The following is a 21,112-nucleotide window of genomic DNA, read 5'->3' as shown; positions in this document are numbered from 1 at the left end:
TTCATATTTGGAATGTTTGCTGATGTAAGATTTGTGTCTAGAGGAGTCATATGCAAGGGTTAATAACCAGCCCATTAGAGGACAGAGAACTTACCTAAAGCAATATTAACCATGTTAAATTATCTATTCATGTAAACTGGCTGGTAGATGTAAACTGGCTGTTTTTTTACTTAATTGCAGCCACCCAGATGCCCCTCACCTGATCGACAAGCATTTTCTTCATGGCAGCACTTTTAGTCCCCCCAGTGACCAGCTTGTCCAGAACCTTGTACCAGCCACCTATTGCAGGGCCCTGGGGTTGAAAAAAGAACAATCAGGATACTTCACACAGATTCATCATGAAAAGACTGATGGCGTAACAGCAGGAATCAATCATGAAAAATGATTATGCTTTCAGAACATTCCGGAAACAAATATGTTTGACAACAACAGGGTTGGTGTCAATTCAAATTGAAGTCAGTCAATTCAGGAAGTAAACTGACATTCCAAATCAATAATTGAAAAAAGGCACACACACACACACACACACACTAACAGAGTTTCTCAGCTTTCTGTCATGTCAGTCATGTCACCGAGTCTGTGAGAAGGAGTGTTTGAGAGGGAACATCTGTGTGTGGCGTGTCTAGGAACCTTGGTGCTGTGGCCTGGCCTTGGGTGGTCCTTGGGTCAAATCAAATTAAATCAAATTGTATTTGTCACATGCGCCGAACACAACAGGTGTTACAGTGAAATGCTTACTTACAAGCCCTTAACCAATAATGCAGTTTTTAGAAAAATAAGTGTTAAGAAAAAAATCGATCAGTAAAAAATAAAAAATAAAAGTAACAAATAATTAAAGAGCAGCAGTAAAATAACAGTAGCTAAGCTATATACAGGTAGTACCGGTACAGAGTCAATATGTGGGGGCACCGGTTGGTCGAGGTAATTAAGGTAATATGTACACTACCAGTCAAAAGTTTTAGAAGACCAACTCATTCAAGAGTTTTTTCTTTAGTTTTACTATTTTCTACATTGTAGAATAATCGTGAAGACATCAAAACTATGAAATAACACATATGGAATAATGTAATAACCAAAAAAAGTGTTAAACAAATCAAAATATATTTTATATGAGATTCTTCAAAGTAGCCAACCTTTTCCTTGATGACAGTTTAGCACATACCCCAACCATAAGCCATGGATTACAGGCAATGGCCACACTGAGTTAAAGGCTAGAGCTGCCGCTTTCAAGGAGCGGGACACTAATTTGGATGCTTATAAGAAATCCCGCTATGACCTCCCACGAGCCATCAAACAGGCAAAGCTTCAATACAGGACTAAGATCAAATCCAACTACGGCGGATCTGACGCTCGTTGGATGTGGCAGGGCTTGCAAACTATCACAGATTACAAAAAATAGCAGGGAGCTTCCCAGGGACCCAAGCTAACTAGAAGAGCTAAATGACTTTTATGCTCGCTTCGAGGCAAGCAACATTGAACCATGCATAAGAGCACAAGCTGTTCCATACGACTGTGTGATAACAATCTCCGTAGCCGATATGAGTAATACCTTTAAACAGGTTAACATTCACAAAGCTGCAGGCAAGTGTCTTCACTGACATTTTCAACCTCTCCGTGACCCAGTCTGTAATACTTACATTTCAAGCAGACCACCATAGTCCCTGTGCCACCATAGTCCCAAAAACACCAAGGTAACCTGTAGCCAAGGTAACCTAAATGACTATCGCCCCGTAGCACTCACATCTGTAGCCATGAAATGCTTTGAAAGGCTGGTCATGGCTCACATCAACACTATCATCCCAGACACCCTGGACCCATTCCAATTTGCATACCGCCCCAACAGATCCACAGATGACGCAATTTTATTGCACTCTACACTGCCTTCTCCCACCTGGACAAAAGGAACACCTATGTGAGAATGCTGTTTATTGACTAGAGTTCAGCATTCAACACCATAGTGCCCTCAAAGCTCATCACTAAGCTAAAGTCCCTGGAATTAATCACCTCCCTCTGCAACTGGAGGCTGGACTTCCTGACGGGCCACCCCCAGGTCGTAAGGGTAGGCAACAACACATCCACCAAGCTGACCATCAACAAAATGGCCACTCAGGGGTGTGTGCTTATTGTCCTCCTGTACTTCCTGTTCACCCACGACTGCGGCTATGCATGACTCCAAAACCATAATTTAGTTTGCTGACGACACAACGGTGGGAGGCCTGATCACCGACGACGATGAGACAGCCTATAGGAAGAAGGTCTGAGACAACAACCCCTCCCTCAACATCAGTAAGATAACGGAGTTGATTGTGGACTACAGGAAAAGGAGGGCCGAACATACCCCCATTCACATTGACGGGCTGTAGTGGAGCGGGTCAAGAGTTTCAAGTCTAAGAATCTATAAATGGTCCACACACACCAACACAGTCGTGAAGATGGCAAGGTCAGATCCTCAAAAAGTTCTACAGCTGAACCATTGAGAGCAGCTTGACTGGCTGCATCATCGCTTCGTATGGCAACTGCTCGACAAGGTGCTACAGAGGGTAGTGCGAAGGCCCAGTACGTCACTGGGGCCGAGCTCCCTGCCATCCAGGACCTCTGTACTAGGGGATGTCAGAGGAAGCCCCTAAAAATTGTCAAAGACTCCAGTTACACAAGCGGTACCAATGCCCCAAGTCTGCAACCAACAGGACCCTGAACAGATTCTACCCCCAAGCCATAAGACTATTAAATAGTTAGTTAAATAGTTAGTCCGGGAGGCAATTTGGTTATCTGCATTGACATTTTTAGCTTTTTTTAGGACTCGTCACATACGCTGCTGCTACTGTTTATCTATCCTGATACCAAGTCTTTATTTCTAGTTATATGTACATATCTACTTCAATTACCTTGTACCCCTACACATTGACTCGGTTCTGGTACAGTGCATTCAGGAAGTATTCAGAACCTTGACTTTTTCCACATTTTGTTCGGTTACAGCCTTATTCTAAAATGTTTTGAATAAAACATTTTCCTCATCAATCTATACACAATACCCCATAATGACAAAGCGAAAACAGGTTTTAGAAATTTGGGCAAATGTATAAAAAATGTATAACAGAAATACCTTAAATTTCTTCTTTATTGTTATTTATTTGAAGTTTTATTTATTTATTTAATTTGTACTTGTACCCTGTGGGAATTGAACCCACAACCCTGGCGTTTCAAGCGCCATGCTCTACCTACTGAACCACACATGACCTAGAAATACCTTATTTACATAAGCATTCAGACCCTCGGTTATGAGACTCAAAATTGAGCTCAGGTGCATCCTGTTTCCATTGATCATCCTTGAGATGTTTCTATAACTTGATCGGAGTCCACCTGTGGTAAATTCAATTGATTGTAAAGTCACAGACCTGTCTATTTATGGTCCCACAGTTGACAGTGCTTGTCAGAGCAAAAAACATGCTATGAGGTCGAAGCAATTGTCCGCAGAGCTCACAGACAGGATTGTGTTGAGGCACAGATCAGGGAAAGAGTACCAAAACATTTCTGCAGCACTGAAGATCCCCAAGAACACAGTGGCCTGGAATAAGTTTGGAACCACCAAGACTCTTCCTAGACCTGGCCGCCCGGCCAAACTGAGCAATCGGGGGAGAAGGGCCTTGGTCAGGGAGGTGACCAAGAACCCGATGGTCACTCTGACAGAGCTCTAGAGTTCCTCTGTGGAGATGGGAGAACATTGCAGAAGGACAACCATCTCTGCAGCACTCCAATCAGGCCTTTATGGTAGAGTGGCCAGACGGAAGCCACTTCTCAGTAAAAGGCACGACAGCCCGCTTGGAGTTTTCCAAAAGGCACCTAAAGGACTCTCAGACCATTAGAAACAAGATTCTCTGGTCTTATGAAATCAACATTAAACTCTATGGCCTGAATGCCAAGCGTCACTTCTGGAGGTAACCTGGCACCATCCGTACGGTGAATCATGGTGGTGGCTGCATCATGCTGTGGGGATGTTTTTCAGCGCCAGGGACTGGGAGACTAGTCAGGATCGAGGGATGAAAACCTGCTCCACAGGGCTCAGGACCTCAGGCTGGGGGCGAAAGTTCACAACGACCCTAAGCACACAGCCAAGACAACGCAGGAGTGGCTTCGGGTCAAGTCTCTGAATGTCTTTGAGTGGCCGGACTTGAACCTGATCGAACATCTCTGGAGAGACCTGAAAATAGCTGTGCAGCGATGCTCCCCATCCAACTTGGCAGAGCTTGAAAGGATCTGCAGAGAAGAATGGGAGAAACTCCCCAAATACTGGTGTGCCAAGCTTGTAGCATCATACCAAAGAAAACTCAAGGCTGTAATCGCTGCCAAATGTGATTCAACAAAGTACTAAGTAAAGGGTCTGAAAACTTATGTAAATGTGATATTTCAGTTTTTTTTATTTTGAATGAATTAGCAAAAATATCTATAAACCTGTTTTTGCTTTGTCATTATGGGGTATTGTGTATAGATTGATGACGGGGGGGCTGACAATGTAATTAATTTTAGAATAAGGCTGTAACCTAACAACATGTGGAAAAAGTCAAGCGGTCTGAATATTTCTGAATGCAATGTATAGCCAAGACATCGTTACTCATTGTGTATTTATTATTACGTGTAATTACTTTTCTATTTTCTTTCTCTCTGCATTGTTGGGAAGGGCCCTTAAGTAAGCATTTCACTGTTAGTCTACACCTGTTGTTTAAGAAACATGTGACAAAGACAAATGTGATTTGATTTGAGCCCACGCTTCCCAGCTGTTCTCTCACTCCTTCAGAGACCTACTCATACCTACTTGTGGCTGCTATTGACGCACAGTCACAGATCTGTTCCCATATAACAGCTGGCCAATGTAGTGTTTGTGACAGCACAATGATCCTCTCCATTTAACATGACCACAAACAAACCTCCTCTCCTGTGTGTATGTGTGTGTGTGTGTGTGTGTGTGTGTGTGTGTGTGTGTGTGTGTGTGTGTGTGTGTGTGTGTGTGTGTGTGTGTGTGTGTGTGTGTGTGAGAGAGCACAACCCAATATGCATGTGTGTAGTAAAAGTGAAGTCAAGACTGATACACTGGAACTAACCAGTCCTTTGAGGTGAGACAGTGAGTTTAAAAGAGAAGAAGAGTGAGGAAGAGGAGGACTCACGACAAAGAAGAATCCGATGCTCATCATCTTGGCCGTCCGTGTCACGTTGTGATTGGCCAGACCCCGCCTCTCAAGCACCTGCTGGGAGATGACATCACCCACCCCCACCAGCGTGCCTGTAGGAGAGAGAGGGGAGAGAAAAGAGGGAGGGAGGTGAGAGGAAGTGAGCGAGAGTGAGTAACAGAGAAGATCATTGGGATGTGGTCATCTGCCGCTCTGTGCCAGCAGCCAGGGGACACGTGCTTAGACAGACACATGCCAACCTGTGATGGTGCCAACGACAGAAAAAGCAGTAGAAGCCCATTCAAAGACATCAGCCCCCATTAACCATTAATACCCTGTACACCTACAGACCTTCACAGGGTTCAAAGACAAGGCCCCTGCCTCTCTGCTTTACTGATAACATCAGACGTCACAACTGATGATTATCAAACATAATGTACCTAAAAAGAATCAACACTGACTCACCACATACACCACTACTGTTATAATTGTTTTAACGAGTGTACTATAATACATCCCTATGGTTTTGAGACCTAAATATACTGTAGTTACACTGGTGCAGAGGAATGGTTGACTGGGCATTTGTCCTACTCTACACATGTCCACTCCTTACAAAGATTGTTACATTTACATTTTAGTTATTTCGCCTACGCTCTTACCCAGAGAGACTTACAGTTAGTGCATTCATCTTAAAAGGAAGATTGCAGAATTAGGTGGCTGTTAAACATTCAGATATTTTATAATTTTTTCTTTGATTTAACCTTTATTTAACTAGGCAAGTCAGTTAAGAACAAATTGTTTGACCTACACCGGCCAACACGGAAGACACTGGGACAATTGTGCGCAGCCCTATGGGACTGTGAAACAGCCTGGAATCAAACCATGGTGTCTGTAGTGACGCCTCAAGCACTGAGATGCAGTGCCTTAGACCACTGCACCACTCGGGAGCCCCCTTTGTTTCATCCTTCCCACTAAAAGTCCCAACACCACATATCACTTTACATTTGTATTTTGGGAGACATTTATATTCAAATTTGATCAAAGCCATGACGGGAAAGCGTTTGGAAAAGTGACGTCAAGAGAAGAACACAAGGGAATACACAGCAGGAGTGAAGCCACTGTCCACATCATACCTAGTCCTCCTACTGTTTAAATTAAGAAAAATATTTTGGCATGCTGAATAAAGCCAACTTATGATATGAGCATATCCTGTGCGTTCTTTATTCTGTATCAGCAAAAAAAACATTTTTACCACATACAGCCACATATGCAGGCTTTTAGCATAGTCCCTTTCACAACCTTGCTGGCTTACGTTACTCCTACTAGCCAACCACTAACAGCCTTGAAACACATCACTTATTATGAGTTCAGCACATCCGCATTTGTTGACTGTTACACAAAATCTAGATAAACCTTTACCATCACAGTAGACACTGAACGTCTATAACCAAACTGGCTAAAACTCTGTTGTTGGCCAATGGTAGGTACAGCTAGCCACATGCTTACCTGAGTGCTACTATTAGCTAGCAGCAGTAAATCCAGGTAAATAGCTAACACAAACATTGGCTACCATGATATCCTGCAAGTTATAACGGCCAATGAAGATCAGGCAATTCAGCAAAAATAAAGACATACCTTGAAATAAACAATGACATTAATAGGATTGGCATTTCACCATTAATTTCGACAAAACGTACAGTATTCTGTTGATGGAGTTGTTGTAGTTAGCTAGCTAGCTTATTCCCAGCCATTGATCATGACTCTTAGTTCCATTACATTACACATAAAAGAAATAGGACGGGGCCTCCCGAGTGGCGCAGTGGTCTAAGACACTGCAGTGCTTGTGCCATCACCACAGACCCGGGTTCGATCCCAGGCTGTGTCACAGCCGGCCGTGCTCGGGAGACTCATGAGGCGGCGCATAATTGGCCTAGTGTTGTCTGGGTTAGGGGTGGGCCGGCTGGGATATCCTTGTCCCATTGCGCTCTAGCGATTCCTTGTGGAGGGCCGGGCACCTGCAAGCTGGATGGTGTTTCCTCCGACACATTGGTGCAGCTGGTTTACGGGTTAAGTGAGCAGTGTGACAAGAAGCAGTGCGGCTTGGCAGGGTCGTGGTTCGGAGGACGCATGGCCTTTGCCTCTCCTGCGTCCACATGCATCGCTGCTGTACCGTATCTTAGCTGTTTCAGCCACTGCCTGACACCAAGGCTCGATCCTAGGCCCCACGCTCTTCTCAATTTACATTAGCACATAGCTCAGCTCTCATCCATTTATATGCAGATGATATAGTCTTATACTCAGCTAGCCCCTCCCTGGATTTTGTGTTAAATGCTTTACAACAAAGCTTTCTTAGTGTACAACAAGCTTTCTCTAACCTTAACCTTGTTCTGAACACCTCCAAAACCTCTGAGGGTTTAGAGATTACTACCTCTGAGCTTGAGGTAGTCACCTCATACAAGTACTTGGGAGATTGGCTAGACTGTCAGCACAGTGTACCACACATATCAAAGCTGCAGGCAAAAGTTAAATCTAGACTTGGTCTCCTCTATCGTAATCACTCCTCTTTCACCCAAGCTGCCAAACTAACCCTGATTCAGATGACCATCCTACCCATGCTAGATTATGGAGATGTAATTTATCGATCGGCAGGTAAGGGTGCTCTCGAGCAGCTAGATGTTCTTTACCATTCGGCCATCAGATTTGCCACTCTTTATAGGACACATCACTGCACTCTATACTCCTCTGTAAACTGGTCATCTCTGTACACTCGTCGCAAGACCAACTGGTTGATGCTTATTTATAAAACCCTCTTAGGCCTCACTCCCCCCTATCTGAGATATCTACTGCAGCCCTCATCCTTCACAAATAACACCCGTTCTGCCAGTCACATTCTGTTAAAGATCCTCAAAAGCACACATATCCCTGGGTTGCTACTCTTTCAGTTCACTGCAGATAGCGACTGGAACGAGCTGCAACAAACACTCAAACTGGATAGTTTTATCTCAATCTCTTAATTCAAAGACTCAATCATGGACACTCTTACTGACAGTTGTGGCTGCTTTGTGTGATGTACTGTTGTCTCTACCTTCTTGCCCTTTGCACTGTTGTCTGTGCCCAATAATGTTTGTACCATGTTTTGTGCTGCTACCATGTTGTGTTCCTACCATGTTGTTGTTATGTTGTGTTGCTACCATGCTGGGTTGTCATGTGATGCTGCCTTGCTATGTTGTTATCTTAGGTCTCTCTTTTTATAGTGTTGTGTGTTGTCTCTCTTGTTGTGATGTGTGTTTTGTCCTATATTTATTATTTATTTATTTTTCATTTTTAATTCCCCGTCCACGCAGGAGGCCATATGCCTTTTGGTAGGCCGTCATTGTAAATACAAATTTGTTCTTAACTGACTTGCATATTTAAATAAAGGTTAAATAAAATAAAAAATAAAATCTTTCATATCGGCGAGAAATAATTTTCCAAAAACTAAATTCAATCACACCTATATATGGTTAGGGTTCCCACACAACCATATTTCCATGTTACAGAGCTTGTTTACAGAAAACAGACAGAAGACTACCTGTGCTAATTAGCTATCTGCGTCTCCGAACACCTGTGTGTAAACGGAAGACCTACGCCACAAACGTGTTGTCACTGAAAAATGCTATCGTTGCAACTGTGTTAAAACAGGTTAAAACAGTCTACAGTACGTATTTCGCATTTGGGAAATTATTTTGATGTGATATGAAAGTAGTTGGATTTTTGTTTCTAGAACCTTACCACATTTAGATGGAGTATTTGGCTATTTTGGCTTCCAGACCCAATTCACCCTTTAAACAGAACATGTAAGGTCATTGGACTAAGGAGTAACATTAGCCTCCTTTAGTGCAATATTGGGCAAGCTTATTTCATCCCCAAACACCATGCTAGATCCGTGTGAGTGGGCCAGTTCATTTTGCATGGCCCGGTGCACTTAGATAGCTGGCTATCTTCGTGTTTTATAATCTACTAGCGACATAACATGACAACTCTTTGGGCACTTTAGTACCTGCTTATCTGATTCACATGCATCACCGAAGCCGCCAGCCGTGGTGCTATAAGTAACACCGGTGGCATCCGTGGAATTGGAGCCTACATTGATCGTGGCCAAAGAACCGATTTTTAGCTTCAGCTTCATGTTGAATCCACTCTTCCACTGTTGGTCACCGTTGTAATTGTATAAGTGAGGTCCACATATGACTGAAGCTCACCTGACTCAGTCTACCCGAAAGCGGTAGGACTTCCTTCCCATCTAGCTACTCACATTTCGACCAAACATGCATGCCGGTAAACAGTGCACTGCCACCACCACCAGTTCTTCTCTTTCGCCAAAGCCGCAATGTATTGTTGGTATATGAGTTTTTGATAAATGTAATTCAAATTGTGAAAACAGAGGTGAAATTTTAAGGGGGGATAAACTTTTGCATAAAGACCGTTTAGATGGAATATCATCAATTTACGTTGTTAGATTTGTGGAAATATATTGTGCAACCTTCCCTTTAAGATAGCTAGGTGGGACAACCACATATCAGTAATAGTAAGAACATTTTTCCTCAATAAAGTAGATATCAGCAAAGTCAGTGGGAAACAAAACTGTCAAAGGCGAGTGTTAGTTCATAAAAGGCAAGTGCTTGACAATAACTTTTTTAGCCACTTGTATATCGGACAAGCAGGACTGATTTTTTCTACTTGTCCAAAGTACAAGCTCAAGTCACTCGTCCCCCAAAAATTAAATAATCTGTAACACCATGGGCCAAAACAATGATGTAAAATTGTGTTGTATCACGCAAGGAACTACTTATTATCACTGGTACTGACAACAGAAGACTGCTGGTCTCTGATCCCAAGTATTATATCTCCTGCCGTTGCACAAAGTAAAATACTGCCCTGATAGGCTACTGTATAAAACATACAGTGAGTGCCAAAAGTATTGAGCCAGTGCCACATTTTTGGTTGTTTTGGCTCTGTACTCCAGCACGTTGGATCTGAAATGATACCATGACTATGAGATTAAAATTCAGGCTGTCAACTTTAATTTGAGGGTATTTTCATCCATATCGGGTAAACTCCTTAGAAATTACAGCACATTTTGTACATAGTCTCCCCATTTTAGGGGACCAAAAGTATTGGGACAAATTCCCTTACATGTGTATTGAAGTAGTCAAAAGTTTAGTATTTGGTCCCATATTCCTAGCACGCAATGACTACTGTACATCAAGCTTGTGACTCTACAAACTTGTTGGATGCATTTGCTGTTTGTTTAGGTTTGGTTTCAGATTATTTTGTGCACTATACAAATTCATGGTAAATAATGTATGTGTCATTTTGGAGTTACTTTTATTGTAAATAAGAATATAATATGTTTCTAAACACTTCTACATTCATGTGGATGCTACTATGATTATGGATAATCCTGAATGAATCGTGAATAATGATGAGTGAGAAAGTTACAGACGCACAAACATCATACCCCCAAGACATGCTAACCTCTCACCATTATAATAACAGGGGAGGTCAGCATTTTTTGAGGTGGTTTGATATTTATGCGTCTAACTTTCTCACGCAACATTATTCACGATTCATGCTATAACTGGGCAAATAACTCACTAACTAGCAATGAATATCAACAATCCGAACACGCAGCTTGCTTTGATCTCAAAAACGTATCTCGCGACTTCATGATTGAAAGACCGCTCCTGCCTGTCAATGCAGGCATATAATAATTCTACTGCGATGCGCTCTGCAGAGATTGGGAGGACATTGGGCAATACATCACATCCGGAGGACAATTTGATCCAATTCTGATCAGATTAGCCTAATTGTGATTTTTGCCTGATTAGGACCACTTAAATCTATAATCTGCTTGTCCGACAATTAGTTGTACTTGCCCTGAAGGGTGTTTAAGATACTCTTTGAAGAGGTAGGGTTTCTGATGTTTTCAGAAGATGGGCAAGTGTAATTTGGATGTTACACAGTTGTAGTACATTTGTGACAATGTGTAGATTGTAGATATTGTGAACAAGTGTCTTGCCGTCACAATATGTCAACAAGATGAGACCACATCTAATAAGCTAATATCATTAGACAGAGGCACTAAGCCAATTTAACCAATATAGACATTAATATACATTTATTTTATACATGCACTGAAATCCAATAAAGACAATTTTCCTACACATTCACAACCAAAGAGACGTGCATCTTAAAAATGTATAATTACACAATTTTATGTTTTTTCTCTCCAAATCCATTGAGGTGATTTAGCAAGGGCTGATTATCCTGATTTAGAGTCACATAAAACAAAACACCTAAAAAGTTACCTTTTGTCCTCTGGCCTCATCAACAAAGCTCTGACTGAATGAGTCATCCTAAAACACACTGGTCCTGTAGGTCATTGTCTTTGGAGGGCCTTACTGCCACACATAGGGATTACTGACGCACTGAAGTGTGTCTGCCCCGGGCACACAGGATAGGTCAAACCTTTCAGATGCTCCTTGCTCTGTAAATACTTCTGCACTAGAGGGGGGGGACTTGTACGGTGTCATTTTATCAATGAGAGTGAAAAAGAGAGAGAGAGGAGTCAATGGACACTGGCCTCAGTGACTGATGGAAACGTATGCCATTGCCAGATAGGCCTCAGTGGGACATGATCGTGTCCTGCGTGTGTGTGTGTTTACGGTGCTTAAAGACAATTATTTTGGGGTGTCTCAGATTGTTAAGGCAATTCTCACATAGGAAGGAGGAGGTTTGACACACTTTTTACATTTGCATCACAAACCATTTTTTAGAAAATCATGATGAAAGTGGCCATTTTAGGCCCTTTTTATACATGCCTCTTGTAAGACTCCATGAGCCATGAACCGCACATGATACAGACAACATCTTGGTGTGCTAAAATATGGAGTGTCTAGATACTGAAATAAAAATGTTCACATTAATTTATTCAACATTAACAATATTAATATCTCATATCTCATTATATTTGGAACAATATTCTCTTCAAACACGTCAAATTTCCAGACTGGGTACTCTGTATAAAATGGGTCATATCTTTAATAGACATTATGGTCATTAACCAAATACATTCAGCAAGTCACCAGCAGAAGGAGTTCCCTTTGAATCTTCAATATAAGCCTACTAGAAAGTGTGTACCCTCAAGCCTAAAGGGAAGCAAAAGTTAGGCCCTTTTAGACCTATACATGCCTCCTGTAAGACCCTATGATCCGTGAACCGTACATGATACAGATACATTTGAATCCTTATGGTAGCGGTCGGCAACAGGCTGCCCGACGAGCAAATGTTGGTTTTGGGTTAAAAAAAATACTAGAAATTACCAGGAATTCAGCAAAAAACTTATTTTTTTAAAGAAAGTCTGTTCCCAAGTATTCCCACAAATAAATAAAACGCCTCAAATACAATCTCTTTTTGGGCTTAGTTGTGGTCAATTTGAAGTGTGAAAATTATTATAATTATTAAATCCCTCAGCTGGATTTAGTTGCATACCCCTGCCTTATGGAGATTCTGGATTCTAGATTCTGAAATACACATTTTCACATGAATTTATTCAACAACAAAAAATATTAATATAAATATCTCAAAAGTATATTTTTTTATTTTGTTAATTTTAAGACATTTTGTTTGGAACAATATACTATACAAGAACATCACATTTCCAGAGTTGTCTCTGCTAATTCTGAAGCCGTGATAAATGTTATGAGCACCACCAACACAGTGAATGAGAAAATGGATTCAAAGTGAACTCACTCTGCTGGTGATTTACTGAATGTACAATCCCAATGGAGGGCTGTGACTGGTTAATGACCTATAACAAGCATAGTCATTGCGTCTGTCGACAACTTAATTGGCGGCTCGCGGCAACATTCTGAATGAATGTTGTGTTTTCCATAGTCAGCTGAATGCGCTGTTGAGTTCATAGAACCCGATATCGGGTAACGGAGCGGTAAAAGTGGTTTCTAACACTTCTGGTGCATCTTCATATAGTTTTCTTCCTACTAATTTGGCTCAAGACTGAACGTTTGGAGCTATTACTGATTATGACCTCACCCCATTCTTGAAGGCCGAGACTCTCAGGAACACGTGGAATGAAGCTGTGCAGGACTCGTTAGAAGGGAGTGATAAATCTGCATAGAATAGCCTAACTAAGGGAAATGAATTGATTCACCACAAACTATCATACACAAAGATTGTTTGATGGTCATCATTATTCCTGTTTTCCTGAACTTCCAATCCCTTTGATGCATTTTAATCACTCCAAAGCATACCTTCTTCAGACTGAAATATGCCATTACCTGATTTGACATTTCTTTGTGCTATAACTTTTATTGAGATAAATGGCAATAAGGTCAGATTCAAAGATACATCAAATGATTTTTTTTACATATTTGTTGCTGATACCCCCAAGTGACACAAAATAGAGAATCAGAGATTCAAATAGCTTGATAGTCCATGTTAATAGTATCTTAAATATCATGCATGAATCCATTTGATATCATGTAGTAGGCCTATAAATCAATTTTACTTTCTGACCCCCCCCCCCCCCCCAACCCCCATTCTCCGATTGTTATGGTGACTCACCCAGTGATTTTGTTTTACAAAAGTGTCTCCCTCAGAAATATTAGTGACTACCACTGACTGACCTATAATGTCAATTTCTATGTATAAAATGGGTCATATCATTAAAAGTACCAGAGAGGGCATTCTGGAAATTTGACGTGTTTGAAGAGTAAAAATAAGCTAAATCAAAAAGGGTCCTTTCGATACATTAATAATATTCTGAATGTTGAACAAATGAATGTGAAAAATTGTATTTCAGAATCTTGACATTCTCCATATTTGAGAGCACACTATAAGGAGTATAATGACACGAAGATGTTGCCTGTATCATGTACGGTTCACGGATCATAGGAGGCAAATACAGGTCTAAAAGGGCCTAAAATGGCCACTTCCATCATGATATTCTAAACCATGGTTTGCGATACAAATGTAAAAAGCATGTCAAACATCCTTCCTCCCAATGAAGTTTTTAAACGAGAATTGCCTGAACAATCTGATACCAAAAATATTTTTGGCCTACGCTGGCATGGAATCGCACGTGCGCGCGAGACCTCCTGTCAACACACACACAGAGTGCCAATCAAGAAGACAGAGCCGTCTCCTCCAATCTGTTGGAAATGTCACGGGTCCTATTCCCTTCCGCTGTCCAGAGTCTGGCTGGGCTTGGGGGCATCGATCCCCTCGCCCCCACGCAGGAAGGAGGGGGGAACAAACATACACATGCATTATTTATACATGCTTAAACAAACAACGGCCTCGCATGTCTCTGCGGCGATCAGCTCATATGGGAAATCTACAGCAGAGGATGCAAACATTTGATTTAGGAGATGCATTGATGAATATGACTGAGCGAGATTGGTTGATGATAAAAACAAACCCATTGACTACATGTCAGCCTAAAAAGTATGGTCTCTTTGCGTGGGGGGGGGGTTGTTTCCGCTTTTGACAAAGAGTTGCGAAAACGGTGACTCCTAACTTGTTATGATGCAGCATCTAAATTAAGCTAAAAAAAAGATGACTCCTCTCCACCATGTCTCTGACTAGAAAACTTCTGAGAGGGAAAACATTTCCATCAACACTCTGCACAAAAAACAATACAGGCACAGACCAATGTGTTCTAGCCTTTGTTGACATCACGACAAGAGACAAAGCAACACAAATTTGTTCTCTCTGCGTAAGCAAAAGTCGCCAGTATCTCGTTAGATATGAGCACAGGCCAATTTCAGGCTCAAAGCATTCCTCTTTGTGACACTCTCTCACTGGCAGGTCTGAAGAGTCAGATAAATGCCAGCTCTCTCCGAGCAGTTAATGAACAGAGTCATACAGATACAACACATGTGAAGAGAGAGCGGGTTTCATGGAGGTTCATAACAGAGGAAATTGTGGATTCTTGTAAACAACTTTTGGCAGACAGTAGGCCTGCTAGATAAAGGAGTAAACAGCCTGTATGTGTATGTATGTATGTGTGGTCTGTTTGTGTGTGCATGCTACTTTTCAGGAGGAATAGAGATGAGCAGCCCTGACTGTGGACAATGGGACAGAAAGATAACAGGGGAAAGGGGTGATGAGACACCATGGTGAGGGAGAATCCCCTCCCCTACAGAGAGGGAGAGATGGGAGCGTATTAGACCACTGCCCAGTGCCCACACCTCCAGTCTGTTTCTAGGGAGTGCTGCCTGGGCCAAAGCTTACACCTCTAAAATCCAGAACAGCATCCTGTTTAAGAGGCAGGATGACCAGGCTAGGTGTTGAGATGCATGACTCGTTGAGGTGTGAGAACCATGGCTGACACAGACAGCCCATCCAGCCACTGACGGCAGAGCTCCAGATTTAGTGTGCTTCTGTTTTTAGCTTAGCCGTTGTGAAATGATGATGCTGCGTGGTGCGGCGGGGGACTAAGGAGTGAGCAGAGAAAATGGCCAGATTTAAAAACAGTTTGTTATGGGTAATGGGAGCTTGACTGGCCCCTCAGGCCACTCCTCAAACGACACACAAACACTAGAGCACACACACACAGGGCCTGGGTCAGATGGCCCTCACCTTTCTTGGAGGAAATTAATGGAAGGACAGAGAGATGAAGGGACACAACCTGAGTATCAGAACTCAGGATAAGACCCAGATGCAGACAGCTAGAGTCACAGATGTTAATTGACCAAAACAGGGGGCAGGCAAAAGACAGGTCAAAGGCAGGTAGAGGTCCATAATCCAGGGCAGAGTCAATAAGGTACAGAACAGCAGGCAGGCTCAGGGTCAGGACAGGCAGAGGTCCGTAAACGGGTCAGAGTCAGGCAGATACAGAATGGCAGGCTGTGGGCAGGCAGAATGGTCAGAACCGGGGAAACTAGGAAACAGAACATGAGAAAGCAGGGAGACGGGAAAAACCGCTGGTAAGACTTGACAAGACGAACTGGTAACAGACAAACAGAAAACACAGGTATAAATACACTGGGGATAATGAGGAAGATGGGCAACACCTGGAGGGGGGTGGAGACGAGCACAAAGACAGGTGAAACAGATCAGGGTGTGACACTGAGGGGGACATTGGTGGACAGAGGACACACACACTCACCCCATCAAACCATGGAGAAAACTGAGTGGACCCTATGCTCTCAGATCTGCAGGGAGGAGGTCATGAAATGTGGCTAGATTGGTTTGGAATCAGGCCATGGTGGAGCCCCAGTCTACAAACCTCCAGCTGCATCAGCAAGAGGATGAGGTGTTGTGGTACTCATGTTTGACACACTGAGCAGGGAACTTTCACCTGAAGTCAGCTCAGACCTGCCTCTACCTCCCGCAGCCAAATAGCATGTTTTAAAAAGGACATTGGGCCTTAATAATAATGTATTCCAAGGCAGACAAGCCCTCTTTGTATGATCTAACTTTTTCTTAAAATGTCATGGAATAACTAATAAGGCAGTTGGGAAGAGGGTGGAACCTTTTATGTGTTTTTACTGGAGCATCTACAACTCGACCTTAACATAACGCGCACGCACGCACACACACACACACACACACACACACACACACACACACACACACACACACACACACACACACACACACACACACACACACACACACACACACACACACCTCAACAGATCAGATGAACCTAGATCTATCTTGACTGGAGTGTGTCCTTCATTGTAAACCTTTATTGTAATAACTGGCCCTTTAAGAATAGAGCAGCCATAAACCCTGAGAAACCCGAGGCTTATCAACACTACATGAGCTCATCCTTAAACACAGCCAGACATTACCCTCTTACAGCTACCATTTCTCTTTTGTAAGGTCCTTTGTGAGTGTTCAGCGATAAAACCACAGGACAGGTGCAACAAAAACATCTTCCCTCCAAACTTTAATAACATATCTATCTAGCTGGTAGCCACCATCTGATGCCCACTGAGACATGGCCCCGTAGCTAGTCAAGAGGTGCCAACGAGCTTCCTCTCCCCTCCTTTATTGAGTGCTGATGTCAGCACTAGCTAGCTTGGCAGGCTGGCTGGCTGCGGCTCTAGGGGCCCGTCCTTGAGGGAGAGCCAGAGCCTATAGAGGCTAATGGGGCTGATGGTGATTGACGTGGCCCAGGCTAAGTGAAGTGATCTGGGGGAGAGTTGGCAGGCGTTCCCCCTGGGGCCTGATGGTTGTTCCACTGGGGAGGGAGTGGACCCACTGAGCCCTCAGAGGTGTAACGGATGTGAAATGGCTAGCTAGTTAGCGGTGGTGCGCGCTAATAGCCTTTCAATCGGTGACGTCACTCGCTTTGAGACCTTGAAGTAGTGGTTCCCCTTGCTCTGCAAGGGGCGCGGCTTTTGTGGAGCGATGGGTAACGATGCTTTGTGGGTGACTGTTGTTGATGTGTGCAGAGGGTCCCTGGTTCGCGCCCGGGTCGGGGCGAGGGGACGGACGTAAAGTTAAACTGTTACATTGATGCTGTTGACCCGGATCACTGGTTGCTGCGGAAAAGGAGGAGGTCGAAAGGGGGGTGAATATAACGGATGTGAAATGGCTAGCTAGTTAGCGATGGTGCGCGCTAATAGCCTTTCAATCGGTGACGTCACTTGCTCTGAGACCTTGAAGTAGTGGTTCCCTTTACTCTGCAAGGGCCGCGGCTTTTGTGGAGCGATGGGTAACGATGCTTCGTAGGTGACTGTTGTTGATGTGTGCAGAGGGTCCCTGGTTCGCGCCCGGGTTGGGGCGAGGGGACGGACGTAAAGTTAAACTGTTACAGAGGCATTTAACTGATGAAGCCAACCCAGCCTGACCCGTCCCCTCCAGGTAGGAGTGCCTCTCAGGATCCACACTCACAACTTGACTTTGGGATCAGCTACTGCTACCGTAGCTCACTGGTGTCCTGAGATCTCCCTTTTTCCTCATTCATTTTGTTCGTTGTTCAATCATTCATCCATTGATCAATTCATTCATCGACTGACTGACTGACTGATGTCAGGTACTGAATTCCAGGTATCATACAGGCTATAGGTAAGCAGACCTAAAGCTAAGCTAAACAAGAGGTCAGAAAAGTTTGGGTTTGTCTGCAGTTGCTGTGTCTCTGCCTTTTTAGAGCAGATCTTCATTTGTCTGTGAGGTCTGGTGGTCCCCTCAGTGGAGAGAGAACACACACTCGTTATCTCTCTTTATCAGGCGCCCTCTCTCGCACTTCTGAAGGTCTCCAGTGCACTACAGTACATAAATGGCATTTCCACACAGCTACAGTAGCTAAATGTAAACCAGTATACTTTCTCCCTTCTCTCTCTCTCTCCAGTGAAAACTAAAATGATGAGTCACTCTTCAAGTCAGACATCTTAATTACATAAAATGCTCACTCTGCCTGCAACCCCTTAACTCAGCTGCCTTGGAAGGGCACTAATGCGTTCTTATTACAACCAGTCTTCCCTGTACTGGATATCTCCTTCAAATCTATGTGGACACATTCCAGAAGAATATCAATAATCAATTAAATTGTAATCTCATAACACACCTTTGTTAATAATGGCAAAGAGAGAGGACCGCTTTGGCACTGCTAGGCTTCTGGGCAGTTTGACACTGCACTCCTTATGCAATCAGTGAGGTAATGACTAAGGCAGGGGTGTGGCACTTCCCTAATTAGCCAATTGTTCCTCCTAGTAACAAGACAAGTGTTGAGGCATGAGATCAGATTTAGAAAAAAGGCAACTGTGTCTTTTGGATAGTTAGGCCTACTTACTGTGGAAAACAAAACACTCATTACAGCGTCCAGTTTTCATCATCCCATAAAGGTTGATTTGGCAGGCAGTCTCATGTAGCCGTGGCAGCACATTCTCGTGTGGTTGTATAAATAGGGATGTTGTTGACGTTTCCACTCTGAATCGTTATCGGTCACACAGACACAGCTTTGCCCCCGAGAGGAGAAACATCAAGGTAACAAATTAGGGAAATATCAAACCCTTTTTACACTGACAGTGACAATATAGACTTGGGCTACCACTGAAGTACAAGTTATAGAGGAGTGAGTCAGCCAAATATTCCTATCAAATCAGGGTGAAATATCTGAACAAATATTGATTAGATTTAATTGGCTATCAAAACAAGGCTGGCACCTAATCCTGACATACGCATCACCTCAAGGACCTACAGTATTGGCTAGTGAAAAGATTGTTCTTCACTGCCATCTTGTGTTAACAGAAAAACCACAGTGTGGGCATGTAAATGTTGGTTAATGAGACACTTCAGCATTATAGGAGGAAAAACACCTATAGTCTACAAGACGACATAATAAAACTATATAAAAGGAGAACATTATGATTTACCTGTCTTCAAGGCAATTTCCACACCTATATAAAAATAAAACCTAATCAAAATATCGATGAAGTCATAGTGGCTTGGATCCTCTGATTAGTAGTCACAGTGTTTGCAACCACAATCTACACTGTCACTGAATCAACAGGAAACATGTAAAATATTTACAGAATACAGACAGGGCTCCATTTTAGGGTACAGCACAAATTGAACAACCCCATTCAGACCACGAGCTCTCATCCAACAACCCCAATCAGACCCGAGCTCTCATCCAACAACCCCAATCAGACCCGAGCTCTCATTCATAAACCATGGAATAGGGGGGTTGCATTTGTAAACATTTGGACAGACACAGTCTGTGAGATGGATTTGACATCAGAGCTGAAAAAGTTGAAGCAGCTGAAATCAGGTGAAAGCCTAAGACAATATTTTGGGGGAAATTGACTATCGTTGGTGGAAATGATGCCAGAGGCTTTGCTGTAGAGGGGGACAGTGGACATAGTGTAGTCACTGTAATGTAACCTAGTGTTGTGGGTGTTTTCATACCGGCTGTGATTATCTGGACAGTCCATGGATGCCTGGTCATCAGAGCCTGATAGGATCTCCACAGGCCCGCCATTCTCCGCTCTATGCTGGAACAGACAATCTAGTCAGAACCGCTTATAACCAGTCATAACTCATATGCCTTGCCATCAACTGATTGATTGTGTGTGGACATTGGTAGTTCAATATATAACTTTAGATAAAGGAGCCATGACTATTTTCATTATGACAATATTCTGACTTTTGAAAAAAGCTAATGGTTGGGTATTATCTGTACAGTTTCTTGATATCAATAAGTAGACAACCAAACGTTTCTTTACTAAAAACACAGACGAAGTAACTGCGGCCATATGGAAAACGTAGGCTAGCCTACTCTGCAGCTTATGCAATGGAATGCCTGGCCGGCAGACAGATGAATGACACGTGCTGCCTCACATAACGTTCTCCACATTACCTGATCACGGGGGAGGCAGCAAAATTGGATTTGGACAACTTTACTACAGTGTAACTAGTTACTGCTACTGCAGTCATACTTGCCGTACTTAATGTAATCCTGATAGTGAAAATATTATTTATTTATTCAACATAACCCTGTTTCCTAGTCAACCAGACGTAAAGCATCCTAATCCTAGCCTTGCAACCTCATTAGCTAACGTTAGCTAACTTAGCTACTCTCTGGAGTTCTGCCACTAACGTTACTCTGCCACCAATAAGAAACTTGTCATGCAGCTCTAACATTATAGTCAAGTAAATCATTTCTACATAATAAAAACGGTACAACTAGACAATGAAAGTGTTACAAAGCGAAAAGATAGAATACAATTGTTACATACCTTCCTTAATACAGAACTGAGACACAACACAGACTATTCTAACCGACGTCACTTCCACAACAAACACAGCATCAGATGGATTATGTCACCCTCTGGTGGTGCAAGGCTAACCCTGTGAGAAGTGACCAACATAGTGACGATGAGCTTTGTCCTTGATTTCTATTTTCAAGTACTCAGTTCTCTCTCTGACAG

The 21,112-nt window shown here is 42.9% G+C and overlaps 1 protein-coding gene across 2 annotated transcripts in view; it reads right to left on the bottom strand.

Annotated features, from left to right (window-relative positions):
* Window positions 1-20,953, bottom strand: part of mpv17 (mitochondrial inner membrane protein MPV17) — a 33,763-nt gene extending 12,810 nt beyond the window's left edge. Inside the window, exons 1-4 of one of the 2 annotated variants that reach the window (XM_055885000.1) lie at window positions 20,921-20,953; window positions 20,091-20,176; window positions 5,160-5,275; window positions 200-292 (exon numbers count right to left, since the gene is read on the bottom strand). In XM_055885000.1, coding sequence (XP_055740975.1) covers window positions 200-292; window positions 5,160-5,275; window positions 20,091-20,163 — 282 coding nt within the window. In that variant the 5' untranslated portion in view covers window positions 20,164-20,176; window positions 20,921-20,953. The remainder of the gene's footprint in view (window positions 1-199; window positions 293-5,159; window positions 5,276-20,090; window positions 20,177-20,920) is intronic. The other variant, XM_055884999.1, reaches the window with a different exon arrangement.
* Window positions 20,954-21,112: the final 159 nt, after the last annotated feature.

The sequence above is a fragment of the Salvelinus fontinalis genome, chromosome 27 (assembly GCF_029448725.1).
Source record: "Salvelinus fontinalis isolate EN_2023a chromosome 27, ASM2944872v1, whole genome shotgun sequence".
Lineage (NCBI taxonomy): Eukaryota > Metazoa > Chordata > Actinopteri > Salmoniformes > Salmonidae > Salvelinus > Salvelinus fontinalis.
Note: the sequence above shows the minus strand (reverse complement) of the source record. Positions and strands in the feature narration are given on the sequence as shown.